This window comes from Bos grunniens, chromosome 23 (genome assembly GCF_055505025.1).
Source record: "Bos grunniens cultivar Pamir isolate PY7600 chromosome 23, Bosgru_T2T1.0, whole genome shotgun sequence".
Taxonomy (NCBI): Eukaryota; Metazoa; Chordata; class Mammalia; order Artiodactyla; family Bovidae; genus Bos; species Bos grunniens.
Genome location: NC_141187.1, coordinates 32,029,457 through 32,046,154, shown reverse-complemented (window position 1 = coordinate 32,046,154; position 16,698 = coordinate 32,029,457). Strand labels below are relative to the sequence as shown.

Genomic DNA, 16,698 nt, shown 5'->3' with positions numbered 1-16,698 from the left:
TTAAAGATACATTATCAGGGCTCCCTATCCTCCCCCTCCCACCGCTTAACCCTGGATTCCGATTCCCCAGATGTCTGCCCCAGGGCCAGTAACGCTGAAATTCTGCTGCTGGGCTGCTCTTCCTGACGTTTTGGAGACAGCCCTCTTGGGAATCAGGCCCTGCCTGGGTGTGAGCAGACTTCTCCCTTGGGCTTCTGTAGATTCCTAGGACTGTCCTGATAAATAATTTAACCATAAGCAACCTCCTTAACTTCCCTTGGCCCGCATTTCTTATCTAGTGAAATAGTGGTTGTAATCAAACCTCAGAGGGTAATTGTGAGGATTAAATGTGGTCTTGTATCTGAAAGCATGTTGTAGGGTGTTGTGCAGTGTTGGCTGTTACTCTGAGAATCAGCGGAGCAGTGTGGAAAACTTAGAGAATTTGCAGTCTACCTAAGCTTTCCTTTCTGTAAATTTAGTGAAAATGAAACTGTCCTTAGTGGTTGTTTTGAAGATTAATTTTAAAAACTCATGTAAAGATTTCAGTAAAAGTAAGTTCATTCATTTAGTCTAAGACAAGAAACAGTTTTCTTTTTTTTTCCTCTCTAATTTAACTTTTTTACAATGAGTCTGAACTTTTTAACCATTCTGAGTGATGTTTGGTCCCTAATTCCTCCAGGAACTCTGTAAGATATTATTGCTATTTCTTTTTCACATTAAAAAACTGAGATTGAAAGAAGATAAGAAATTGGCACAAGATTGCACAATTGGTAAAAGAATCAGAATAAAACTGAGGTCTTGGTAACTTGAAAGTCTGCTTTTTGTACATTATGACCTTATTTATCCCATTATTTCATTCTTTGGTCAGCAAGTCACTACTTTCAGTGAAGAGGTTTAGGTCTATAACAATTGATTATAAGTTTCTATCATTAACTGTTGCCATTTTTCTACCTAAACAATGACTTTTACTGATTAAAAGGAGGGAACTTCCAAAGGTGTTTCTAACTCATAACTCCAGCTAGAGGGTGCCTTTTAAGCTATTCAAGGTCAAGATGAATATAGACTCCAAGGAGATTTTATGCCTGGATATGCAAGCTCCCAAGGTTTGGGAGGAACTTCTGACAGAAAAAGTGGAGGCAGAAAGTCATCCTCAAAAACAGGAATCCAGACTGAAACGCAGTAATTCACTGGCAAGAGAGATCTCCCGAAGGCACTTTCGACAGCTCTGCTACCAGGAGACTCCTGGACCAAGACAGGCTCTCACTCGACTCCGGAAACTTTGCTACCAGTGCTTAAGGCCACATGTGAGCACGAAGAAACAGATCCTGGACCTGCTAGTGCTGGAGCAGTTCCTGTCCATCCTGCCCCAAGAGCTGCAGGGCTGGATGCGGGAACACTGTCCAGAGAGTGGGGAAGAAGCAGTGATTTTGCTAGAGGATCTGGAGAGAGAGCTCGATGAACCGCAACACGAGGTAGGAAGGGAGATTCACCAGGGAAAGAATATGTGTCGATCACCAAGGATCTCTGTGTCCTCTGCTTTGTATCCCCTTGACTTTGGTGATTAAATAAGACCTTGCTTTCTGTGTCTTTCTGAAAAGTGTTTCTTTAGACAGTTAATTTCTTCAGAGTTCAAATCTTATATCTTAAAAAAAATAAATCTTGTTTCTTTGTTTCTAGATGGTAGCCTACAGACAGGAACAAGAAGTCCTTTCTAAAGGGCAGTGTCTCTGGAAGCACATATGTCACTGGCCCTTCAGTCCCAGCCTAAGGAGCCCCAACTCACGCTTGACTCTGCTCAGGAGCCCCACCCTATCGGAGAGACAGGTGAGGGACAGGATTTATCTGGTGTTGAACATATCCCACCTGGTCAAGCACAGATGGACAGAAAAACCAGAGCTGGGAAACCAGGGGGTGACAAAATGCTCTACCAGCAATGCTAAGAGTTTCTGGAAGCTGCTTTTACTTGGGCAGGTTACTTAACCAGTTCATCAAGGTTTCTTCATCTGCAAAAAGTCTGCTCAGCCTGCCATAACAGAATATCACAGACTGACTGGCTTAAGCAACAGAAGTTTATTTTCTCATAGTTTTGGAGGCTAGAAATTCAAGATCAGGATGCCATCAGAGTTGGTATCTAGTGAGACTTCTATTCCTGGACTGTAGAGAGCTGCCTTCTCGCTATGTCCTCACATGGGCATTTCTCTCTACCCATGGCTGTGGAGAGAAGAGGAGAGAGAGAGCAAGAAAGTACTCGGGTATCTCTTCTTCTTATTATAAGGACATCAGTCCTATGGGATTAGGACCCCACCTTTAATTACCTTAATTACCTCTCTGAAAACCCTATCTTCAAATACAGTTAAGGCTTCAATAGATGAATTTGGGGTAGGCATGACACAGTTCAGTCAATAACAAATATGTACCTCAAAAGGTCGCTGCTAACATTGAACACAATTTGTGAAAAACACGTGGCACACATTATGCTTAATATATTGTAACTGTTATCAGAAATTATCAGGGCCACCCTTGTCGATTTGGGTTTACATTTGCAGTCAAGAGATATGAGATATACTTAGTAGGTGGCAGACCGGATGAGAGAATCCGATGGAATAGACCTTGCCATTTTTTTGGTATGTAATCTTCTTAGTGGCGTCAGCACTGGGCACCAGTGGGTATAGAACTAGGTACTTGGGGCTGAGTCAGTTGCCTTCCCATTCTAACTCTCCCTGCACAATTGGCTCCAAATCCAATCTAATTGCCCACATATAACATCACAGCCTCTTACTGACTTTTTGTTATCCTTCTGGTAATCCATCCACAGCAGAGGTCTCCTGTTTTCATTTTCACATTACCCCATGTGTATCAAAGCTACAACTTCTCTTGTCGTTCTGTTTCCAGCTTCTATTTATTTCATTTACCCTAGCAATCACACAGTTATGATTTTGGAATACATCTCTTAATTTAAATTAAAACTATATTTGATGAGTAATTCTGTGCCTGCTGCAGACCTTCCTCTGACTCCCATGACCTCATCTTACTAAAATTCCTTCTGGTTTCATCTTCCTCCTTAATGGGCATCTTTCCAGTCAGTTCCTTTGTTAGTTTCTTCTTCCTCTCCCCATGAACTTGGACTTCTCATTTTTCGGCCATTTTTTCCTTTCTTCTACCTTCCAAGCCTGCATCTAGAACCCTGCTGAGAACCCTTCTTCCACGGCACATCTGAGTAAGTCCTTCATCCATCTATCCATCCATCCATCCATCTGGTCATTCATTCATTCAACTAATATGTGTTAAGCATCTACAGTGGCTACAGGAGAGTATCCAGAGGGCTTCTACAGATCAGAGAGTGCTCCCTACAGCACTGTCAGTACACACGTGTGTTGTACATTCAGGAAAAGCCCATTTTGTAAAAGCAATGTAGGAAGTACTTCAGATTACAAGGACCAAATCCAAGTTCCAGCTCTTCAGTTTTTTAGCCAAGCAACATTTAAAGTTACTTTACATCATTGAATTTGAGTTTCTTTTAAAATGCGTACAGATAGTAAAGAATCCCCCAAATAAACAAGTTTACATAGTAAAAAGTAAAAGTTCTCCTTCAAGTCCAACTCAGCAGGAGTAAATATTCTTGTCAAATTGCTGTGTGTTTTCCAGATTTCTTTCTAAATATAGTCTGTCTAGCTATAGACAGACTCCTTTGCATATCTTTAGTTCTTTTAAGAAGTGGGATACTAACATGAACAGGTTTTGTGGTTAGTTTGATAATATACATGAAAGTGCTTCATAACTCATGGAACACTGTATAAATGATAATTATTAAAAAGTGGGAAATGTCTTGGCTTTTATATTCTACCCAGTCCCCTTGTACATTTCAGATGTAAATGTAAAGTTTGAGCAAAAGGGCAGTACTGGTCTCACTTGTGGCCCATTTCTTCTCTGCAGACACATTTCTGTTTTGCAAACCTGTTGTCATCTCCCAGCTAAAAGGAAGTGGAGAACCCTGGTCTCATCCCAGAGGAGTCCTAAGAGGTACCTATCCAGGAGTGTGAGGGACAGTGCAGTTAGATATCAGAGAAAGAGTCTAATGTTTTGGGTTTTTCTGAGTTGCAAAGTGGTGATCACATGTGGGGAACCCAAGACATCCTAAGGATTCACAGCAGCCCTTCTCCATCCTCACCTTCAACTCATCTAAATAGAGGCGGGCTAATTAGGTTGGTTGACTATTGTCCATCGTGAACCAGTTCTGTGGAACAGCCTTTGCCTCAGCACCAGCTCCTGGGTCAGTCAGTTCAGGCCATAGTAGTAACATTGATTTTAATCATTTCTCTAAATATTCAACAAATATTTATTGAGCCACCACTGTGCACCAGCCAAGATTCTCAGGGAATAAACCAGAAAGATCTTGTTCCCATGGAGATAAGATTGTATATAGCAAGGGGGAGACAAATAATAAGCATGTAAATAAGATGATATAATTTGTTAGAAGGTGGTGTTACAGAATAAAGCACAAATAGAGCATACAGGGAATTTGACTGCTATGGATGGGGCACACAGAGTGTAGTTTTAAGTGGAAGAATTGAGAAGGTGAGAATTGAGTGAAAACTTCAAGGAAGTGAGAGAATGAGCTCTGAGGTCAGAGTTTCCAGGAAGAGAGAAGCACTAGAGCTGAGGCTTTGTCCTGGGGATGCACCCAGGATGATTACAGATTAGAAAGAGTAAAGTACTTCCTACAGCACCTAGAATAGGAGAAGCTCAGCACTTTTTCCATAAATGACCAAATGATCGGAGGTCTACACAAAATAACTTTCTTTAGAAAGGGTCACTGTGAGGCTCCCTGCATCACAGTGTGGAGGGAATTCTCAGGGAAGACTCCGGAGAAGCCACTCAGATCCTGACCATTCTCTTCTTGTGAAGAATATTTAAAAAATTTCTTCAGGCCTCATCCATGTGGGGACACCTAGCTGCATTTTGCCAAAGAGGGCAAACTTCCCTCGTTTGTAGGGAAGAAGGTGTTGCCACACTGGCCCCTCAGTTTGTAACCTCCTTCCGACTCTGTGACATCAGAATAGAAGTACCTCACTTGGGACTTCCTTGATTGTCCAGTGGCTAAGATTCTGTGCTCCCAATGCAGGGACCTGGGTTTGATCTCTGGTCAGGGAACTAGATCCCACGTGCAGCACCTAAGAGTTCATATGTCACAGCTAAAAAAAAAGATTCTGCATGCCACAATGAAGATCAAAGATCTCATGTGCCACAACTAAGACCCCTGCAGCCAAATAAATACATAGATTAAAAAGAAAAAGAAGCAGCAGCACCTTGCATTTCTGTTCACATAGCAGCCCATTCATCACTAGGCTCAGGGAACAAGTGACATTTACCTGGTCTTTTTGTTTGTTTGTTTCAGGTGGAATGACCCAGACTGAGGACAGGGAGTTGGTGCTAAGGAAACATTGTCCTAAGAGAGTGGAACCATGTGGGAAAGTGTCTTATGGACAAACCTGGGAGGAATCACAGCAGGGGCCCCAACATGGAGAAGTCAGTGAACATAAGGGTGGGGTAGAGAGGCACTGGGGAAGTCCTGTAGGAACCGGACCACACAGATACGAGGAATGTGGAAAGAGCTTTGCTCAGAGCTCGGGTCTGGTTCGACATCAAAGAGTTCACACTGGAGAAAGACCCTATGAGTGTAATGAGTGTGGGAAAACCTTCAGTCAGAGTTCGGGTCTTTTAAATCACAGAGGAATCCACAATATTCAGAAACGGTACCACTGTAAGGAGTGTGGAAAGGCCTTCAGCCAGAGTGCCAGTCTCATCCAGCATAAGAGAATCCACAAGGGAGAAAAGCCATATCAGTGCAGCCAGTGCAACAAGAGCTACAGTCAGCGCTCATTTCTCATCGAGCATCAGAGAAGCCACACTGGGGAGCGCCCTCATCATTGCAACCAGTGTGGGAAGAGCTTTAACCACCACTGCAACCTCATCCGCCATCAGAAGATCCACCTGGTGGCTGAGCTGGCCTAATACAAGCTGTGTGCAAGTTTTCCGGATCACTCGCCAAGTCACGTGGGGTAGGTAAAGACTAGAAAACACCTTTCTTCCTGTCTCCACAAAATGTGTTTTGGTCTCAGTTCAGTTCAGTTGCTCAGTTGTGTCTGACTCTTTGCGACCCCATGGACTACAGCACGCCAGGCCTCCCTGTACATCACCAACTCCCAGAGTTTATGCAAACTCAATGTCCATTGAGTTGGTGATGCCATCCAACCATCTCATCCTCTGTCATCCCCTTCTCCTCCCACCTTCAGTCTTTCCCAGAGGCAGGGTCTTTTCAAATGAGTCAGTTCTTCGCATCAGGTGGCCAAAGTATTGGAGTTTCAGCTTCAGCATCAGTCCTTCCAATGAACATTCAGGACTGATTTCCTTTAGGATGGACTGGTTGGATCTCCTTGCTGACCAAGGGACTCTCAAGAGTCTTCTCCAGCACCACAGTTCAAAAGCATCAATTCTTCAGTACCCAGCTTTCTTTAGAGTCTGACTCTCACATCCATATATGACTACTGGAAAAACCATAGCTTTGACTAGACGGACCTTTGTCAGCAAAGTAATGTCTCTGCTTTTTAATATTCTGTCTATGTTGGTCATGACTTTTCTTCCAAGGAGCAAGCGTCTTTTAATTTCAGGGCTGCTGTCACCATCTGCAGTGATTTTGGAGCCCAAAAATATAAAGTCTGTCACTGTTTCCATTATTTCCCCAACTATCTTCCATGAAGTGATGGGACCAGATGCCATGATCTTAGTTTTCTGAATGTTGACCTTTAAGCCAACTTTTTCCACTGTCCTCTTTCACTTGCATCAAGAGCCTCTTTAGTTCTTCTTCACTTTGTGCCATCAGCATGGTGTCATCTGCATATCTGAGGTTATTGATATTTCTCCCGGCAATCTTGATTCCAGCTTGTGCTTCATCCAGCCCAGCATTTTGCATAATGTACTCTGCATATAAGTTAAATAAGCAGGGTGACAATATACAGACTTGACCTACTCCGTTCCCAATTTGGAACCAGTCTGTTGTTCCATGTCCAGTTCTGACTTGCTTCTTGATCTGCATACAGATTTCTCAGGAGGCAGATCAGGGGGTCTGGTATTCCCATCTCTTGAAGAATTTTCCACAGTTTGTTTTGATCCACACACTCAAAGGCTTTGGCATAGTCAATAAAGCAGAAGTAGATTTTTTTTTTGGAACTCTCTTGTTTTTTCAATGATCCAGTGGATATTGGTGTTTTGATCTGGGGACATCCATAAAAGGAATGTTTGGGGTTTTGAAGCTGCTGATTTCCCTTTGGTTCCTTTGCCCTTTCCTGTTTCTTACTAGCCCCATCCCTCTTATTTATTCTCTTTGAGATGACTGCTAACATTTTCTAAAAATGTATTAATAAATGGCAGTGCCACAGCCAACATACTAGGACGACCTATCAGATCAGATCAGATCAGTCCCTCAGTCGTGTCCGACTCTTTGCGACCCCATGAATCGCAGCACTCCAGGCCTCCCTGTCCATCACCAACTCCCGGAGTTCACTCAGACTCATGTCCATCGAGTCAGTGATGCCATCCAGCCATCTCATCCTCTCTCGTCCCCTTCTCCTCTTGCCCCCAATCCTTCCCAGCATCAGAGTCTTTTCCAATGAGTCAACTCTTCGCATGAGGTGGCCAAAGTACTGGAGTTTCAGCTTTAGCATCATTCCTTCCAAAGAACACCCAGGGCTGATCTCCTTCAGAATGGACTGGTTGGATCTTCTTGCAGTCCAAGGGACTCTCAAGAGTCTTCTCCAACACCACAGTTCAAAAGCATCAATTCTTTGATGCTCAGCCTTCTTCACAGTCCAACTCTCACATCCATACATGACTACTGGAAAAACCATAGCCTTGACTAGATGGACCTTTGTTGGCAAAGTAATATCTCTGCTTTTGAATATGCGATCTAGGTTGGTCATAACTTTCCTTCCAAAGAGTAAGCGCCTTTTAATTTCATGGCTGCAGTCACCATCTGCAGTGATTTTGGAGCCTAAAAAAATAAAGTCTGACACTGTTTCCACTGTTTCCCCATCTATTTCCCATGAAGTGATGGGACCGGATGCCATGATCTTAGTTTTCTGAATGTTGAGCTTTAAGCCAACTTTTTCACTCTCTTACTTTCACTTTCATCAAGAGGCTTTTGAGTTCCTCTTCACTTTCTGCCATAAGGGTGGTGTCATCTGCATATCTGAGGTTATTGATATTTCTCCCGGCAATCTTGATTCCAGTCCAGCGTTTCTCATGATGTACTCTGCATAGAAGTTAAATAAACAGGGTGACAATATACAGCCTTGATGTACTCCTTTTCCTATTTGGAACCAGTCTGTTGTTCCATGTCCAGTTCTAACTGTTGCTTCCTGACCTGCATACAAATTTCTCAAGAGGCAGGTCAGGTGGTCTGGTATTCCCATCTCTTTCAGAATTTTCCACAGTTTATTGTGATCCACACAGTCAAAGGCTTTGGCATAGTCAATAAAGCAGAAATAGATGTTTTTCTGGAACTTTCTTGCTTTTTCCATGATCCAGCGGATGTTGGCAATTTGATCTCTGGTTCCTCTGCCTTTTCTAAAACCAGGTTGAGCATCAGGAAGTTCACAGTTCACATATTGCTGCAGCCTGGCTTGGAGAATTTTGAGCATTACTTTACTAGTGTGTGAGATGAGTGCAATTGTGCAGTAGTTTGAGCATTCTTTGGCATTGCCTTTGTTTGGGATTGGAATGAAAACGGATCTTTTCCAGTCCTGTGGCCACTGCTGAGTTTTCCAAATTTGCTGGCATATTGAGTGCATCATCTTTCAGGATTTGGAATAGACCTATATCTGTGTTTAATTCCTAAAGATCACATAGAGTGCTGCTGATGTTTTACAATAAAGGGGTCTTTGGTGTTCCCCGTGACTGGTACCCACATAGTAAACACTGTTTCTGCCTGCTGCTTCCCTCTGACACCTGCGTGATCCTTCCTTGGATCACTGACCAGCATTGGCTGGGTGCTTCGCTGTTCTCAGAGTGCTTCCATTTTTTTTTTCTTTTGTTTTTTAAATAAAAAAATTTTTTTTCATTTAAAAAAGAAAAAAAATTTAAAAAAAAAGAAAAAAAAATTTTTTTTAATTTAATAAAAAAGAAAAAAAAAAAGAAAAAAAGGGGGTCACAAAGAGTTGGACACAAAGAGTGCTTCCATTTACTTCACCACAGTTGCTTCTCACAACAACCACACAGGAAAATGAGTATTATTATCCTGTTTTACAGATGAGGAATTGAAGATTCAGAAGTTCCAAACCTTAGAGCCAAGGCTTAACCTTTGGACTTTTATTTTTAGTAAACTTTTAACTTATGGAATAATTTTAGACTTATAAAAAAAAGTTGCAGAGAGGGAGTTCCCTGGCAGTCCAGTGGTTAGGACCTGGGGCTTTCACTGCCATGGCCCCAGTTCAGTCCATGGTCGGGGAACTAATATCCCACAAGCTGTTTGTCACTTCCCTCCCCCCACAAAAGTGGTAGAGTTCTCATGTACCCTTCACCCAGCTTCCCCTAATGTTAACATCTTACATCGGGGCTTTTCAGTTAAACCCTTGACTTTTGAATCCAAATCCCACTGTTTACAATGTCATGCTTCATATTGGTATTCTTAGATTTCCTCATTTAAGCTCAGTCACCCAAAATTCCCTTAGTGCTCTCCCATCAATCTTTAGCATTACAAAAAGTCGTCATTATCCTGAGTATTAATATAAGACATCAGAGCATTGGATCATCATCCATAGATGCTTTAAAAACTACCATCTTAAATCTCCTGAATCTTTCCTTTCTGTTGTGTTACTTAGGTCTGGAGTTGTCTGCTGATGTTCTAATCTGATCTTGTGTCCATTTTTTTTTTTTTTTTCACACTTAGGATGCTGGTGAATGCTCCCAGTGTTCTACATACCGTCCTGTATAACCCTATATTTTCTTTGGAACTGCTGAGTTTTCCATCTGAAATAATAATCCAGTATAAAGAAGGGACCTGTTAGGAGGGAGAAAATCTTCCAAATGAAATGCAAGAATATGAAGTTGGTATGTATCTGAAAAGTATATGAAGAGGGAATAATTTGAGGAGGGCATGAGAAAGATGAAATCTGTGATGCCAGGGGCCAAAAGAAGTAATGGCCAGACACAGAACAGGTATGTGGGATAAGGAAAGAAAAGTTCAAACAGTGGACATCTGTTAGTAGAAGGAATGAAGATGGGCCTAGGAATATACCCAGAATGGTCCAGAATGCTATGGATGTGTCAAGATTTGATCATGTAGGGGAAATATGCAACAGACTGTCAACATGGTAACTGGGGTGGATGGAGGACTACATGACCCTTTCGCTTTGTGTTACCTCTCTTTGAGCTGTGAATGTGCTTATTGTACAGAGGTGGTATGACTCCCCCTTCCAATTACTAGGGATGATGTTATGAAGAATGAATGAAAAATGTTTTATTCTAATCAAGGAACTTTTGGGGGATAGTAGGGCAGCACCCAAGCTGGTCCAGAATTGACTTGAATAGTGCAAAGGATGTCACAGGTTAAGAGAGCTGAGACTGAAACTTCCAAGGCAGAATTTGAAATTTTGCTTTCTATCAGATATATTAAAGTGTTAGTTACTCAGTTGTATTCGACTCTTTGTGACCCCAAGGACGTAGCCACCAGGCTTCCCTGTCCATGAAATTCTCTAGGCAAGAATACTGGAGTGGGTTGCTATTTCCTTCCAGGGGATCTTCCCAACACAGGGATTAAGCCCAAGTCTCCTGCATTGCAGACAGCCAGGGAAGCTCAGAAAAGGAGCTTCCTGGAGAAGGAAATAACAGTCCATGGTATCACAAGAGGCAGACAAGACTTAGCGACTAAACCATCACGAGCAGTGCAAAGGAGGGTAAGAGCTAGTGGCCCTGGTTTTTATTGTGGTTAGGGGATGGGCCCAGGAAATACTTCTTACACACAGATAAGGTAAGGACTTGCATAGCTTGAGGTGCCAACTGAGGAAGCATATTTCTTATAAACTTACTCAGATGTGGGGAGAAAGGAAGGGGAAAATAGGAGGTGAAAGCTGTCAGTGATCTGTCAAACATCAACAACAGTCAAGATTTTTTTTTAATTACAACTGTTTAAAGAGAATCAATTCAGGAGATACTTTATCATCTGATTCTAGTTGCTCTATCCTTGTAAACTAAGGAGTAAGTACGAACTTAGCATTCAATCCATTTTTAAACAAATGTATATAATGAGAAAAAGCAAAAAATCCATACCTGTTAAAAAAAAAAAATCCATACCTGTCCATTTGACTACCTGAAACTGTCTCACTACTGCAGAGTGGCTCACCTCCCACTGAAGTCAGCTGAGACTTTCTAGAAGAGGTGAGCTCCCAGGGGCAGCCTGTCCCCTCACTAGACTCTTGAAGGAGGTGTGGTTTGTGGGACCTGAGGTGAAATTTCAGGGATTCCTAATCTGTTTGGAAACATACAACTCTTTCTTGCCTACTTCCTGCCAGAGAGGAAGAGCTGGGATCTATGAGTAATTAAAAATGTTTAGATACAAAAGGATATTACTATGGTAGTGGTTAATTTTAATACACTGAGAATCTATAGTGTCCATCATATTTTCAAAAGGGTCCAAAAACTAAACAAAGTTAAGAACTACTGCCTGATGTGTGGTGGAATGACAAGAAACAGGTGTGGTGGAGCCTTTTCAGAGAGCCCTGACTCCAACTTTGATTTTTTTCACACGTACACCTCCCGCCCCCCGACACACACACACACGCACAGTCCCACATCAACATTTTCATCGGCTCTCCTGGTTTACCAGGTTCTCTCTCCAGATCCTCCAGCACAATCACCATTTCCTCTTCACATTCTGGATGATGTCCTCACCCTCAGACCAGTTGCTGGTCACCCTGCCTATCCTGACAAAATGATATCCAGTGCAGCAGAAGCCAGTGCTTTGGGAGTACTTTTAAGGTATAGAACTAATTGTTGAATGAAGTGAAGTGAACTGAAGTCGCTCAGTCATGTCTGACTCTTTGTGACCCCATGGACATCAGGCTCCTCCGTCCATGGGATTTTCTAGGCAGGAGTACTGGAGTGGGTCGCCATTTCCTTCTCCAGGGAACTTCCCAACCTAGGGATCGAACCCAGGTCTCCCACATTGTAGACAGACACTTTACCATCTGAGCCACCAGGGAAGTCACAGTTATTAATATCAGATGAGCTAGTTGAAGGCTATAAGCAGAAGATTCTCTGAGGCTCACCCAGCAAGAAGTTAACTCAGAATTCAACCCTCAATTCAGAAAAATCTAGATGTCTTCTACATTCTGTTCACCCCTAGAAACCTTTCTTTGACTCATAGAATTCAAGACTGTGAAGAAGGCTGAGCACCAAATAATTGATGCTTTTGAAGTGTGGTGTTGGAGAAGACTCTTGAGAGTCCCTTGGACTGCAAGGAGACCCAACCAGTCCATTCTGAAGGAGATCAGCCCTGGGATTTCTTTGGAAGGAATGATGCTAAAGCTGAACCTCCAGTACTTTGGCCACCTCATGCCAAGAGTTGACTCATTGGAAAAGACTCTGATGCTGGGAGGGATTGGGGGCAGGAGGAGAGGGGGATGAGAGAGGATGAGATGGCTGGATGGCATCACTGACTCGATGGACGTGAGTCTGAGTGAACTCCAGGAGTTGGCGATGGACAGGGAGGCCTGGCGTGCTACAATTCATGGGGTCACAAAGAGTTGGACAGGACTGAGCGACTGAACTGAATGAACTGAACGGGGGTGTTTCCAGGTTTGCCCCTATTCCTTTGGGAGAAAAGTAGAGAAATGGAGAGAGAAGGAATATACTGGACTTCTCTTTGAGATTGCATCAAAGACTGGCTTTTATCACAGCTCATAATTGTATCCTTTCACAGTGGCAGTACCTATCCAAGTGATTGGTGTCATTTGCCCCTTTCCAACTTCCTCAGATTCTGTTATTTACTGTCCTGAATCTGTTTCCTTAAGTATGACTGAAATTCCAGTCTTATTTATGAGACTCTGGACTACCCAAGCCAGGATAGTCACCATTGTTACCTGCACAACAGCTGATTGATATAGGTGAGGGGTACTGTTCATGAGAAACAATGTGTGTGTGTGAGTGTGTGTCTATGTGTTTAGTCGCTCAATTGTGTCCAACTCTTTGCAACCCCATGGACAGGCTCCTCTGACCATATAGGTGGGTAAAAATCTTACTGGATAACTGAAACTCTGTGTACAAAGCTTCTATCCTAATTTTTCTACTAATTAGATGGGGGAACTTGAGCTCCCTGAATTTCTCTATGTTTCAGCAGAGAAGTGAGTCTTTTAGCTTTAGGGGGTCTTTAAAATTGACTGCAGAGAGGAGTTCATAAACTATTTTTAAAGCGTCTACAAATTAGCCATAATATCTTTAATTTTGTTTGGCAGCAAGGTGACTGTTCCTCAAGAGGTGAAAGCAGTGTGAGAGTTAAAATGTGTCTAGAGTGAGTGCTGGCCTTCTATGCCAGTGTATGTATGTATATACCTTGAGGAAATTAGAATTATTAAAAAAACAGTTATGCATGCAAAGCTTTATCACCATAATATTGAAAGGGAATATATGTCTAAGGAAAATTCATAAGTAATGCTCCAAATCTTGAGATTTATGTGTATGCATAATAGGGTCTTGACCCAAGACTAAACAAGCCCAGAAGGACATCAACAAGGACTGGTGGACATATTTTCTCAGATTTTGGGGGTCTGGGATTTCACTCTACTAACAAGTAATTAGGGCTTCCCTGGTAGCTCAGCTGGTAAAGAATCTGCCTGCAATGCAGGAGATCCTGGTTCGATTCCTGGGTTGGGAAGATCTGCTGGAGAAGGGATAGGCTACCCATTCCAGTATTCTTGGGCTTCCCTGGTGGCTCAGCTGGTAAAGAATCTGTCTGCGATGTGGGAGACCTAGATTCAATCCCTGGGTTGAGAAGATCCCCTGGAGAAGGGAAAGGCTACCCACTCCAGTATTCTGCCTGGAGAATGCTATGGACTGTGTAGTCCATGGGGTCATGGTTGCAAAGAGTCAGACATGACTGAGCAACTTTCACTTTCAACAAGCTAATTAATTGAGCCTGTGATTCTTTCATGGAATCTGGCATAAAATATGAGTTTCCTGGGTCAGAAAGAAAGAATTTTATATGATTCCATGGAGGCCCAATGCCTTTCACATTTTGCCCTCAGAATTTCATTGTGTTTCTCCAGTGCACGGATGTCCACATCCTCCCCCACCTATAGCCATACTGTTTCAAAGTCATAATTGTTTTTCTTCTCCAATTCTCAGAAACCTTCTTATTATGACAGTCCTCCTTGGGTCTTCAGTGCTTCTACATGTCTTGTTGCATGGGTTCAGGTTATAAGGCCCTGATCATTACTTCTTTAGCCCATTTCTTATAGATCACAAGCCTAACACTTGTTATTCATAGATGGCGAGCAGCATGAGATCATCATATTTGCATCAGTTTCCCTTGCCCCCAAGTCCCAAGGAGGTGACATGATGGGCTCAGGTGGGTGCTATACACACAATGTGCCTATGTTGCATCCAGGAAATCTGAATTTACAAAATACTCAGCTTTTATAATAAGCAGTAAGTAAGCTTGCTAATCAGAGAAGGCAATGGCACCCCACTCCAGTACTCTTGCCTGGAAAATCCCATGGATGGAGGAGCATGGTAGGCTGCAGTCCATGGGGTCGCTAAAAGTCAGATGAGACTGAATGACTTCACTTTCACTTTTCACTTTCCTGCATTGGAGAAGGAAATGGCAACCCACTCCAGTGTTCTTGCCTGGAGAATCCCAGGGACGGGGGAGCCTGGTGGGCTGCCGTCTATGGGGTCGCAGAGTCAGACACGACTGAAGTGACTTAGCAGCAAGCTTGCTAATTGACCATTGGGATATGTTATCTCATCTTTCAAGATTACCAACTACATAAACAATCCTGTAGAATAGACTGGTTAAAAAAAAAAAAAGATCAAGGTCTTGTCCTTATACTTTTATTCCTTTATTAAAAAACCATCATTCTCATAATGTCCTATTAAAATTTATGTATTCTTCTCATTGTTTATCTTTTGTCAGTCCCCACTGGAATATAAATTTCATAAGGTCAGAAATCTTTGTCCTATTTTGTCAATGTTGTATCCTGAATACCTAAAACAGTGTCTGGCTCTGAAAAGTGACTCAATTAACAAAATTGTTCATGTTCAAGACTCATACAAGTTAAATAATTTAAAGCTGTTAAGTCCATGTGTATATCATTCTCAACCTTACCGTATATATTGACATTGCCTTTTAAGATGAGCACACCAGCTTACACATCCATCAGCTGTATATGAGTTCAAAATTTTTCACATTCTTATTAGCAAATATTACTGAAACTGCAAAATTTTGCTGAGGTATTGGTATGAAATGTATTAAAATTTTCTGGTTTTAGAAAAGGCAGAGGAACAAGAGATCAAATTGCCAACATCTGCTGGATCATAGAAAAAGCAAGAGAGTTCCAGAAAAGCATCTATTTCTGCTTTATTGACTATGCCAAAGCCTTTGACTGTGTGAATCACAATAAACTGTGGAAAATTCTGAAAGAGATGGGAATACCAGACCACCTGACCTGCCTCTTGAGAAACCTATATTTAGGTCAGGAAGCAACAGTTAGAACTGGACATGGAACAACAGACTGGTTCCAAATAGGAAAAGGAGTACATCAAGGCTGTATAGTGTCACCCTGCTTATTTACCTTCTATGCAGAGTACATCATGAGAAACGCTGGGCTGGAAGAAGCACAAGCTGGCATCAAGATTGCTGGGAGAAATATCAGTAACCTCAGATATGCAGATGACACCACCCTTATGGCAGAAAGTGAAGAGGAACTCAAAAGCCTCTTGATGAAAGTGAAAGAGGAGAGTGAAAAAGTTGGCTTAAAACTCAAGGTTCAGAAAACTAAGATCATGGCATCTGGTCTGATCACTTCATGGGAAATAGATGGGGAAACAGTGAAAACAGTGTCAGACTTTATTTTGGGGGGCTCCAAAATCACTGCAGATGGTGACTGCAGCCATGAAATTAAAAGATGCTTACTCTTTGGAAGGAAAGTTATGACCAACCTAGATAGCATATTCAAAAGCAGAGACATTACTTTGCCAACAAAGGTTCGTCTAGTCAAGGCTATGGTTTTTCCAGTAGTCATGTATGGATGTGAGAGTTGGACTGTGAAGAAGGCTGAGCGCCGAAGAATTGATGCTTTTGAACTGTAGTGTTGGAGAAGACTCTTGAGAGTCCCTTGGACTGCAAGGAGATCCAACCAGTCCATTCTAAAGGAGATCAGTCCTGGGTGTTCTTTGGAAGGAATGATGCTAAAGCTGAAACTCCAGTACTTTGGCCACCTCATGCGAAGAGTTGACTCATTGGAAAAGACTCTGATGCTGGGAGGGATTGGGGGCAAGAGGAGAAGGGGACGACATAGGATGAGATGGCTGGATAGCATCACCAACTCAATGGACATGAGTTTGAGTGAACTCCAGGAGTTGGTGATGGACAGGGATACCTGGCGTGCTGCGGTTCATGGGGTCGCAAAGAGCTGGACATGACTGAGCGACTGAACTGACTGAACTGAA

At 42.4% G+C, this 16,698-nt stretch overlaps 1 protein-coding gene across 1 annotated transcript; it reads left to right on the top strand.

Moving 5' to 3' along the window:
- The first annotated feature begins 571 nt into the window (after positions 1–571).
- Positions 572–10,665, top strand: ZSCAN9 (zinc finger and SCAN domain containing 9). Its single transcript, XM_086369854.1, is given in 7 exon segments — positions 572–1,451; positions 1,657–1,693; positions 1,696–1,803; positions 2,540–2,552; positions 3,860–3,999; positions 5,375–6,038; positions 9,923–10,665. Coding segments are annotated over 6 exon segments (1,335 nt in total). The 5' UTR covers positions 572–1,031; the 3' UTR covers positions 5,992–6,038; positions 9,923–10,665.
- The last annotated feature ends 6,033 nt before the right edge of the window (positions 10,666–16,698 follow it).